This window comes from Physella acuta, unplaced genomic scaffold, assembly GCF_028476545.2.
Source record: "Physella acuta isolate Inbredline_101_S28 unplaced genomic scaffold, ASM2847654v3 ptg000896l, whole genome shotgun sequence".
Classification (NCBI taxonomy): domain Eukaryota; kingdom Metazoa; phylum Mollusca; class Gastropoda; family Physidae; genus Physella; species Physella acuta.
In genome coordinates, this window is record NW_026732413.1 from 256917 (window position 1) to 269676 (window position 12760).

Below are 12760 nucleotides of genomic sequence, written 5' to 3' on the forward strand. Positions count from 1 at the left end.
GGAATCGATTGGTAAATGTTTCAAGTCGCTAAGTGGTCTAGTTGCCGAGATATGGGCCAAAAACTGCATTTTTTCGAGGTTTTTTTGCTTTTCCGTGAAATCCAGGAAGGAATTCCGGGAATTTTTTTGGCCCACTGTCATCCTCGGAACTTGCTTAACAAATTTGCTTTTGGAACTAGTCCTCGATATTGCTTCGTTGAGGAGGAGATACGACTTAAAGCTGCGAACACACATCCATCCATTCCCAGAAAAGACGAGTTAATAAACGCAATTCTCCAGAATGGAAATTGCGCTAAAAACATACATTGTAAGTAAAAGCTCAAAAACAAAAACAGGGTAAGTCTAAAATCGCACGTGTTTCACCCACACGTACACACGAAATTAAACAAAACATCGTGACAGTTTTGTTCTGGAATTTCCGTCAGTAAAGTGCAACAAAGTGTGCACAGAATAGCGCGGCAATGATTTTATTCCTTAGAGATCGGCGCATTGCGTAGTCTAATTAGTAACTATCTCTTGTAGATGGAGATTACACGCTAAACGAATGCATATTCCTTTATTAAACAATGGAAACAGATGAAAAGACAAGTAAGAGTCAGGTTTTTTATTGATACTTTGTGTGTGACATAAATAAAAAGCACGTTTTGTAGACCACAGATCTAGATCATCTAGATTATTGACCTAGATCTAATAGATCTAGATTCTAGATCTAGTCTAGATCTCTAGATCTATTTCTTCTGAGTATCACTAAACTTTGAAAATACTTTTCTGTTTGTCATACATAATACAAATAAATCGTATCATTTCAATTTGTTTTTTTTTAACCTGAAATTTGAATATTTTATTAAATAGTGAATTCTATGTTGTTGTTTTTTGTTTTGTTGTTTTTTTTTTGTTTTTTTTTTAGGGGTCTGGGGGGAATGAAAAAAATTCAGATGTAAATAAAAAGGTAATTTTTTTTTTCACCGGTGGGATGGGTGGGGGAAGGGGTAAGGGCTTATAATTATTGCTAGAGCAGAAATAAATTAGGAATTTTAGGAAAAAAAAATAATATTAAAATTCAGCATGTATCAATTATGTAGAATAAAATGAGAGACTTTCATTTCAAACAAAAAAAAAAAATAATAATTTCACTTTTTTATATATAAAGACGTCTTTAATATGTGCAGCAAGTATAATTTTGGACATTCACAAAATTCAATGTTTATATTTTCTTGGAAAATGAACTATGTACATAGTTATGATAGTATGAAAGTTCATACCGTATCCAAATTTGTTACAATTATCTTAACTTTGTTTTCAAAGGTTAGAAATTAATAGTATCAGTGATTGCAGTATAAGAGAGATAAAATTCTAAAACGTTGACATACTTGCAATGAAATTAAATTTTAAAAAACATTCCAATTATGTTTTTTTTTCAATTATTATGAACAAAACCAGTAAGCACTACACCAATATACCGCAGGAAAAAAAATTATCTTAACAACTATGGAAAAACTGAATCTGAATTTTAAGAAATAAATTTACCCTAATTTAATATCCCATTTAACATGTATTTTCCCAAAATGTCCTGATCTGGTAAAATAATAAAAATAATACTAGCACATTATTGCACTTACTATAACAGAATTCTTTAAATAGCAGAAAATCAAATTTAGCCCTGTTAAATTCATTGTAAGCAGACTCTAAATCAAAGAGCATCTGCGTGACCTGTGTCTCATCTAATTCCCTTGAAGCCTGCGTGTTGTTTAGTGTTTCCAACCATTTACGCACTTTTTGTTTGCCTTCCAATTCTTGAGGTAAGTGGCCGAGACGTGTCATGGTTTCTACAAGTTCTTGTAGATCTGGGTGAATTGCATTCATAGCTTTAATGTCTATCCTCAGTTTGTCCATAAGGGGTCTCCATAAATGACGTCACACTCGTAGGGGGGAGGGGGTCCGTAATTTTGTGACGGTGTGTGATAAGGGGGAGGGGGGATCAGATGGTGCGACGTCACATTTTTGCATAATAAAAAAGCAATGTTATAAAACGAATTTTAGCCGTTATTTCGCGTTTTAGAAAACTGTTTTAATAAATTGTAATACGAATTGATTAAAATACTCTATTATGACGGAGTTCAAACAAGATTTTGGAAAAATATCGATGTTTTTAAAAAATTCAACTGCAATTTTTAGGGGGGTTGTAGGCTGAGGTGTGACGTCATTTTAGGGGGGGGGGGGGGTCTGGCCTTTTGTGACGACGTGTGACGGAGGGGAAAGGGGGGGGGGGGGTAAAAATCGTCAAAAAAGCGTGACGTCATTTATGGATGACCCCTAACAGTAATAAAAAGAGAGACTATGTCTGCTATACATTTACTCGTATTTCCTTTGTCATCTTTAATAGTAATAGGCCTGTCTTCTTTGATTCTCTCTAATGCTGCTGGACAATCCAGCCTATACTTTTTCATGAACTCCTCTATTGTAGAAAAGTCACTGTGCACTTGTTTGAAAGCTGCTTTATACTGAACTAAAAGTTTGGAGCATGTAGCTGTGCACTCTTTAGCCAGGACAGCATCTCTAATGTAAGTTTTCTCCAAACTCTGGACTGTGTTTATTACAGCATACAAATCAGCCATGTTGTCATATTTTTCTCTTTCTTTTGTTGTTCTGTACAGTTTCACCTCCTCATAGAGCCCTGAATTATTCCCTTAACTGGAGAAGGAGATTGGCTGTACTTGGGCAAATATGGTTATTAACTTTATTAATATTTACTCACAAAAACGTTAGTATAGATCTAGATCTAGATTTCTACTTCTTTCTCTGCCTTTTATTATTTTGAAGACTAACTTAGGCCTTACATTAAGATTAGGTATTATTAGTATTATTAATTTTAAGACTATTTTGTCATTTGATGATTCAGTTGTTCTAGATACTTCAAATAAACAGGATTTAACTCATGATTTGCAATTGATTTCAAAGCTAAAAGTAAGAATGTGTTTATTTTTAATTTGTAACTTGATCTAGATCTTTATGGCGACAATATTTAATGATATGTTGTTGGTTTTTTTTTAATTGCTTATATGCCTAAACATTTGTTCAATTAGTTTGCTATATTTAGATTTAAGCTTCTGTCTTTTATCAACAATTATAATTCATAAATATTGTTCGAGAATTACACTGTGACTAGCTTGACAGTTCAATTGATCGATGTTACTTTGTTATCTCCCCTCTTGTACTTAAATATAATAGTATCTCAAGGATTAATTTAAAGCAGTGGCGTAGCGAGGTCGGGTGTCACCCGGTGCGGCACTTAATGGTGTCATCCCCCAGAGGCGTAGCGACAAACTTTCAAATTTTCGATTTGCACCCCCCCCCCCCCATCCCGCTCAAACTTTCGAGTTGCACCCCCTCGAACTTTCGATTTGCACCCCCCCCCCCCTCAAGTTTCCCCTCAATTTTTTCTCTATATATTTTGCTATTTTTTGCCTTGGTGTCACCTCCCTAAATGGTATCACCCGGTGCGGTCCCCACCACCCGCCCCCCACCCCCCTCGCTACGCCTCTGATTTAAAGACTCATTTAACTCGAACCTGGTTGTTCGTGGCAGTTTCCGTACATAGGCCTAATCAATAACAGTGTGTTCAACAGAATGCCTACCTGTTTTCTGCCCTAACGTGAGACAGGTACCAATCAGAGCGGGGTTTACTTAGGGAAACCCTGCAGTCTCAAGTCCGGTATACATACCCGAGACATCAGGTTTAGAAGGCGTCCGCTCTGCCCTCCAGCCACGCCGTTCCATTATTTAACTTCTAAATAGATATCAAAAGCAGATGTCACGGTGTTGTCACTATCAGTGGGATTGTGTTAACACGTATCACTAACATGGAGGTTACCGACTTGTACTCAGGCCACCATACTACATGACAGAAAGCTGCTGTCGTTTCACTACATCTACATTCTTCCACTCTCCACCCTACTCCATCACTCTACTCCTTTACCCTTCACTAACACTACTACACCTCTGATAGACCATGAAGTGCCCAGTCTGCCCGGCCAACCAAAAGAGACATGGGGACAGATGCTTGGCAGCAAGTTCAATTTGGCCATGGGTGTAATCTTCACAGTGGTCGCCTACTTTGATTTCAATCTCCTCATAATGTTATCAAATTTAGGGGTGAGTCAAATATATTTCATTTGTTTTTTACGAGCTGACCCGCGACGTAGCATACGCCGCCATCTAGTTTTATTTTCTGCTTATCAGCAAATCATTATTTGTGAATTCAACACTACCCCCTACCGCCCAGTGAAAGCAGCTGTTTACAGACAAAAGAAAAGATCAATCAGAAATTGTTACCTCCCCTTCGTTTCAAATCGTTAAATACTAAATTATCTGCCCCTAATAGCCGTCACTAACCCGGCTCTACGATTGTAAACATTCGGGCTGAACCACAGCTGACCTGGCAGGTGGGGATGAGGACGGTGGCTAAGCTGCGTGGTGTTTTCTATGGTCTCCATGAAGAGAATTATATATACAAATGTGGGGTCGGCAGTTTTCACACGCAGTAAAAATTTAATGGAATAAAAAACATAGGGCTTATTAAAAATGAACCACAAACAAGATGGTGATGAATTATTAGAGAACTAGAATAATGATCGAGTATATAGATTTATCTGGAGGAACAAACATAGACATCAAACAGCGAATAAACATAGCCCGATAAGGACATTGTCCATCTTCGTGCTGCCTCGACATCTCTATCAAAATTAAAATAAGAATCTTCGACTCCAATGAGAATGCAGTTCTAAATTACGGATCTGAAACATTGAGAACAACAGAAACAATAACAAAATGTATTTAGACTTTCTTCAACAAATGCTCTAGAAACATTCGGATATGACTGACAAAATATAAAGCACAAAACATTGAGAGATGTATGGACAGAAAGAATGAAAAATGCAAATCCTCGAAAGAAAAATGGCGATTGATTGGGCTTACGTTTAGAATCGGTACCAACGACAGAGCCAGAAAAGACTGAAAATGGAACCACGGGACAGTCGAGGCAGAAGATGCAGCAAGAAAACATGGATGGACGGGGTGGAAATAAAAAAAAAGATTTCATATTCAATGACAGCTTTAAAAATAATAAATCAAGCTCGTTTGTATAAACCAAAGTATTGGTCGCTAAAAATGTAAGAGAATGTATAGGCGACCAATGCGGGAAATCAACATGGTAGATTGGCCAGCCTTTAACATAGGCATTCTGTTCCACAAGGAACGATGATGAACAAGATGAAACATTTAATGATATGGGGTTTCTGGAATTATTATAATTTTTGTTTAAATAAGTTGATTTAAGAATTTAAATAAATGAAAACTGAAGTAAGTATGCAAAATAAATTGATGGCGATTTTAAAAAATCACTAAAATTAGAAATGCAATAATATTGCTTTTGTTATTAATGGAAGTCGGTGCATTAATGGCTAAATTATGGCTCATTTATGGCTGAAATATAAGCTACTGTTCAGTGAAAATGACTGAATCCAGCATGGTTGAGATTAATTTTATGCAAATACATTGAGCGAAAATGTCGGTATTTGTTTAAAAAAATGTATTCTTTTTTTTGTTTCAGAAGCCTTTTTTAGGACAATCTACTTTGCTCAGATTTATTTTCACTGCATTTTGTCATCTTTTAATTTTTTGCATAAACAAATACATAATTGCTGAGTTCGTGAATTGGTGTCTGAGACAAGAAACCTATTTTTACAGGTAAAGATCAGTCAGTTGGTCCATTAGTCTCATGTTAAATTTGTCATTTGTACTGTTTCGTTCAGACATTTTTATTCCGGGGGGGGGGGGTAATTTTCGGGGGAAGCGAACTAAATTTTCCGGAGGGGCGGACACTAGTAAAAGTATTTATTTTCTATATAAGTTCTATTTCGTTCAGGAGAGGAGGGAGTTAGTCTGTTGTTTTCTTCTTCTTCAACATTCGTTCTTAATTGCAATGCTGGATGGTGTTTCTTTCACAACAATTGAGTTTCACGTGTCAGCATGTTATGACCAGTAGCGTAGCGAGGGGGGCGGGGGGGGGGGACATATGTCCCCGGGCGCCGACCTTAGGGGGCGCCTAAATGGGTTGGAAAAATAAATTGAAAGGTTGAGGGGGGTGCAAATCGAAAGTTTGAGGGGGGGTGCAAATCGAAATCTTGAGGGGGGGGGGGGTGCAAATCGAAAAGTTTGTCCCCGGGCGCCGGGAAGGGTCGCTACGTCTCTGCCGTTGACTCCAACTTTAGGGAGCTTTTCTTTTTGGCTTTGCTTGCAAAGTCTTTGTTTATCCAAGAACAAAAGGCATGGCAGCAGCTGTTTGATTTTGGAGTTTTTCTCCTAGATGTGCAGTATTTCCAATTTGGTCATTGCCTGGGTCAGCTTAATTGTCATTGCTTTGGTCAGTTAACCATTTCAGTGGATTGGTCACTACTAAATTGGTCCCTGGATTGGTCACTGGATTGGTCAATGGATTAGTCAGAGGATTAGTCAGTTGATCGTCCAATGAACGAGGTCAATGACAACATGTCCAGCTAATGTGAGGATTCTTCTGTGAGACATTTGTAACAAATTAACATTTTTCATTATTTTTTTAAGCAAATACAATCCAGAAGACCGCATAATTTTGTTTTTGTTTTCTAACATTACACCTGTTTTATTTGATTACACCAGTATTGTTTCTTTACACCTGTATTTGTTTAATTATATATGTATTGATTATACCTGTATTGTTTGATTACATCTGCGTTTTTTAATAACACCTGTATTGCTTGATTACACCTGCATCGTTTTATTACACCTGTTATGTTTTATTACACCTGTTATGTTTCATTGCACCTGGTTTGAGTAAACCGTTATTGAAATTGTAGGTTCGAGGATTATTCAAGCAACCAGGTTTTTATCCGTCCATGTTGTATTTCCCTCGGCCCTGTTGATGTATTTGTTTATTTAACGATCTTAAAAACCTTAAAACTTCTAGAACCTTCACCAGCGGAACCTCTAGCACCCTCGCTAGCAGGGACTGCTCGGCACACAGACAGAACACTGGCGAAGGCTTGAAATGTGGAAACCCCGCAGGATGTCGTAATCGTGACTTGACATCAAGCCGTGGTAAGGGCATAAGTCATTAATTTTTTAAACAAGATTCGCGGCAATTGATCTGAGAAGGGCTTTAAGAACCCGACCCCTTTGTATCTCTGATATATAAACATGTAAACATCATGTATCTGCCTTGTCAAGACTACTACCAACTAAATTCAACGTCGACTCCCCCCCCCCCCCCCCATCCCCGCTCGATTCAAAATACATGTTTTTGCTTTTAAATGTCGTTAGGGGAGAGAGGAATATATAGATTTTTAATGGTGCTTTTCAACTAGGTGTGTTCATGTGTTCGGTTGTGTGTGTTTATGTGTGTGGTGTATACGGTGTGTGTAGTGATTTTGGTGGGGGGAGGGGGGGGATGGGCTTAATTCATGCAACAAAGCATCTTTGCACAATTGAAGTATCTTTTAAATAATAATCGAAGAAAGCTGAGTTATGAATAAATTGGTGCACATTCAATTAAAGTTGCATATATCTAAGGAATTAATTCTAGACATACTGGCGTCGAAATAAATATACTATAAATATTTTCCTTATTGAAATAAACTTTTTTTTGCATGTTACATCGACATTTTGTTTAAAAATAAATTGTTTAATCCATTTACTAAACCAATAAATTTTGCAAACTATTGTGATTGAATCAATAAAATGTTATGTAACATTGTATCACATTACAGTTCACTTAGAACAGTCTAACACAACGTAACCTTTCTACTGCTTCGTGTTCACAGAGAATAAGTTAAGGAATAAATCAATGCTTCAACTCGATGACGTCATTCAGCGCTACGCCTGGCAAAAGCTGCTAAAGTGAGTACATTGAGTTGACTTCATTCATCAGTGACTCAATAAAAAAATCTGACTACGATCAAGAAGAACTAAAAAAAATAACATATAAGCACATTAAAGAACAATACCCCAGCAATACCTGGATTAGAGTATACACAGATGGCTCAGCTGAAGATGCCACAAAAATGGCGGGGCTGGCGTCCTTATTGAATGGCCAAACGGAGAAAGCTTAGAAAAGTCAATAGTCATTTAGTTTATGGTGGAGGATTTGAACGAACTAGACTGTGATCTCCAGATCTGCAGGTGCCCCATATAGTTTTTCCTTGAGTGGGGTGTATAGGGGCCAGTGTTTGGATAGCGCCTTGCTGTTTAAGGAGCAGTACTCAAAGACGTGCTCTGTATTCTCCGAAACCATGCCATAAGGGCAAGTTTCGCCAGACCCAATTTTTAGTTTCTATTGCTGAATTCTGGGAGTTTTCTATAGCACAGAAAAGGTTACCATTGATAGGTCAAAAGTTTCACTAGTAGATGTTCTTACGACAAAGAAAGCAATACTTTGGTAATTTATTCTAGAATCTAGCTCTACTTTTGTATGCATAAATCTACTTTAATTTTACCCGTTGTATGGTTGTATACATCTTCAGTTGTATGATAAATACAAAAACTGTCAAAAGGTCAAGAGATTCATATAGATTATAGATATAGATATGGACAACCCATGTAGCCATCATCTAGTATCCTAGTGCGTGTCTACATTGTCTCCCTTGGGAAAATAGAGCCTTAAAAGTACATTTATTTCTTTGTCTTGGGGATTCTATTGTTTACCTAGGCTACATAAAGTCTTAAATACAATCAATCATTTCTATAGTCGATTCTATCGTCTCCCAAATATCAAAGCCAAATTTGCCGCGGGGGTACCTCCCCCCCCTCCCCCCCCCCCCTCCCCCCTTGGAAGAAACTCTGGCTATAACAACAAGTTTAATTCAGGGAATCTAACGAGGTGCAAAGGCTAGAGCTGCAGGCATCTGAGGGTGACCACATCTGTCAGGTGGACTGGACGGCGCTGACTATCGAGCACAGGGTCACTAAATTTTCTCCCAAGGTGAAGGATGGAACAGTGATACCGACCCCCCGGGGAGACGTACAAACAGGTGAGGTTTTTTAACATCTTTGTTCTATTGAAAAATTGAGATTTTTAAAAATTCGATATTGTGCTAAAGTTATCTGTATTACAGAGCCAATCAAGCCTGCGCTGTTGTCGCCAGGTGTTTAGGAAACGGCACAGGTTGTTGTGTTTAGGGACGGAGTGGTCTAGCGGTAGAGAGCTGGACTGCTAACCCGTAAGTCTCGAGTTCGAATCCGGGTTAAAGTCAGTAGACCGTCCCTGAATACACCCAACTCTGATGGGTACCTAACTCACGTAAGGGAAAGTAAAGGCGGCTGGGCATAGTGCTGACCACACTATCTCTTCACATACGGAGGTCACAGAAAGAAGTGAACTCTACTTCACTTGCCCCATAGACCGTCAGGTTTTAAAGGGAAACTTTACTTTTTTTTACAGATTGTTATGTAACATACTAACATACTGACTAATCTAACCACAGACTATGTTTGTATCACCGATTAAGGTGCCGACAAAAGTTTATACATTAAAAAAACATCATAGAGCCCGTGACTGTCAATGTATGGAAAGAAGAGTCGAGGGACTGGTTGATTTAGGACCCCCTAGGTGCGGGGGGTGGGGTGGAGCTAATCGTAATACCCTACCAAAAAATAATTTAATATGAATTTAATTTTTAAAATTAGAACATTTTAAATATTGCTTCAGCTTCTCTGTCAGAAACTCAAGTAAGGCGAAATATAAAGACTACATATCGAGAAATCTTTATTTCTCATTAAACAACACAAGTAATCGTCGACAAAAAAACATTTCTGACGGGAGGGGTTTCAATGCTAGACTTAGATTCTTTTTTTTACTAATAGAGTTATTCCAATATAGTTTGTTCCATTGAAGAAAAACAAATTTAAAATAAACTTATTTACGCTAGGCACGCAATGGGTCAAGCTCGTGACGTGTTACTATGACAACCAAGTCAACAGTATACAAAGCTATACGTTTAGGGGATCACGTGACACGACATCGTGGGTGGACGTGGATCTGAAACAATTCTACACAATCAACAATGAGGTAGTGCTAGTAGTGGAAAGTGTATCTGTATCTAAATCATCTCTATCATATATATCACCCCACAACAATCTTTACCGTGTGTTGTTTTTTGGTGGAGTTACAGTAGTTTTATTTATACACGATTTATACAAGAATTTTAACACAGCCAAAGCTGTGATTGAAACAGATTCTGATTATAGGCGTATGTATATATATATATATATATATATATATATATATATATATATATATATATATATATATATATATATATATATATATATAAATAATGTGCTTAGGTGTGTGCCAAGTTAAACTTCCCTCAATATTTACAAGTCGGCATAGACAATACCGTCAGTCTTAACAAGGTCAAAGGTGAAGTGTTCCAAAAGATTCACACCTGGGAGCTCAAATCACGAGTATGTTTTCAGGCTTTACAAAATAAATCAAAGCGTCATCTATAGTAGTTTAAATAGTGAAGATCCTCAAGGACATTTTTGACCGTGCTAATTTTTGCAGGTTAAAGTTGAGCCATCGTCTCGAGCCCATGCTCAGCTGTTAGCGAGACAAGAGTGCTCTGTCGTGGAGTTTGAGATTCGAACCACTTTGTCCAACCTTAAAGGTCAAACTCATTTTTCAAGTTCAAAAATAAAAAGAATCAACATAAGTTGAATTTCTATAATAAACATTCATTCTCTACAAAAACGTAAGCTAGCTCACTAAATTATGTTTTATTGATATTGTTCTACCCCAGAAGCTATTCCCGTGACCTACAGAGGAATTAATAACAATCAGTCCCTGTTTAAGGTGAACATTGAAAACTTACATGAGGCTTTTAGGCTTGTGGAAGAGGGTGGAGTTCTTACACCTGAAGAAAAGGTGAGTAGCTTCCCTTGGTTTTGATTCCCCGAATTGTTGCCATAATTTTTTATTTATTTATTTATTGCATATCTATGCTTTTGTACTAGAGCAGCCTGCATTTCTCAACTTAAAATGATCAAATATACTATAAAAATAATTTAGTTTAACGATGACTTGCATTTTTTTCTTTTGATTACTAGGAGGGATTGTGAGAGAAAACAATTCCCACGTTAAAACATACAATGAAATGCTAACTTTAGACATAAGTTGTCTTTACGGTTTTTCTAGTTTGAGCTTGTAATACCAAATTAATGAACGCATCCTAGAAAATTTGATTTAATAAAAAATGTTTTACTGAAACTGACCTACAATTTGGACCAAAAATAACTAGGTAAAAACAAAAAAAAAACTCTTTCCTACGATAAACAAAAACGATGGTTGAAAAAATACATATTACAACATAGCAAATACATATTACTAATATTTTTCCTTTTCCACAACCCCCCCCCCCCAACCCCCGCCTCTTAGGCTTGTGTGGAGGTGGTGGTAGAGAGGTGGCTGGACGAAGATGGCGTGGAGCACTCGACCTCCTACCCCCAGATCATCACCCGGGGCACCTGTGTCTGCGTCAGCTGGTCTGACCAGAAAGTGGACATCAAGACCAGTCCATTGTCAATGGACGAAAAAGAACTCAATTCATTTGTCGTCGTCCGTTAGCCAGACTGATATACACAGCTGGTCTCGATACTTAATATACTCTAAATCTACCCTACGAATTACATAAGTTTGTCTTTGTTAATTCTATAGTAGTATGGCCTACTATACTAAGTGATGGAAATCATTTTTTCGTTGCATCCCCAAATCAGTACCTAATCTAGCTTTGGATGTTTCAAATTTTCAAAGAAAATAAACATCAATTAAAGAAACCTTTCAGGATCAACACTATGCATGTTACATCTTACATTATTTTAGTTACTAAATATTTTTATCGCCAAACCGTTTTTCATCGCGTTTATATTTTTTTAAAATAGTAATATTAAATAGACAGTATTTTTACAATGCTTCATCAATTAAATTAATTTTAATTATTAAAATATTCTACAGGATTTGTATTAAATAACTTATCAATTTTAATACATGCTATAAATATGATTAAAATTTTGTTACTTTAATCATACAAATTGTCTTTTTTATTAACTTTGACTTTAAAAAACATTTGCTGGAACAGTGGTTCATAACCTGAATACGACTGAAACCCAGATATTCGGGGAATCGGTCTTAGGTATTCGACGGAGGTCAAGTAACACACCCTAGTCATACGATTTATGATGGGATTAGTCGGTGCGGTTGATAGAACTATTTAGAAGGGTTCTGTGAATGCGCTTTTATGAAACAGGTGGGGTTCGGTATCTCCAAAAATGTTAAGAACCACTGTACTTAGAATATGTTGAGGAACAGAAAGTGTCAGATGCGGATTTTAATGAGCCAGGGAGTGTAAACAAAATTGGACACGAAACAACTGGACCGTAGCAGTTTTGTTCAAGCTCCATTGACAAGAATACCAACCAGCTGTATAACCTTAGTTAACATACCAACCAGCTGTACAACCTTAGTTAACATACCAACCAGCTGTACAACCTTAGTTAACATACCAACCAGCTGTACAACCTTAGTTAACATACCAACCAGCTGCACAACCTTAGTTAACATACCAACCAGCGGTTGTCACAACCTTAGTTAACATACCAACCAGCATCGGTCACAGCCTTAGTTAACATACCAACCAGCTGCACAACCTTAGTTAACATACCAACCAGCGGTTGT

General features: G+C 37.2%; 1 protein-coding gene across 2 annotated transcripts; it reads left to right on the plus strand.

Annotated features, from left to right (window-relative positions):
- The first annotated feature begins 484 nt into the window (after positions 1–484).
- LOC131952918 (uncharacterized) lies at positions 485–11710 on the plus strand. Of its 2 annotated transcripts, XM_059315854.1 has the most exons (12): positions 525–588; positions 2900–2964; positions 4007–4152; positions 5609–5745; positions 7001–7131; positions 7854–7929; positions 8896–9059; positions 9957–10096; positions 10375–10494; positions 10595–10697; positions 10830–10954; positions 11465–11710. In XM_059315854.1, the coding sequence occupies exons 3-12, from the start codon at positions 4057–4059 to the stop codon at positions 11651–11653; spliced, it is 1281 nt and encodes a 426-aa protein (XP_059171837.1). In that variant the 5' UTR covers positions 525–588; positions 2900–2964; positions 4007–4056; the 3' UTR covers positions 11654–11710. The 2 variants fall into 2 exon arrangements, with proteins under 2 accessions (XP_059171836.1, XP_059171837.1); XM_059315853.1 differs by lacking the exon at positions 2900–2964 and having other exon boundaries at positions 485–588.
- The last annotated feature ends 1050 nt before the right edge of the window (positions 11711–12760 follow it).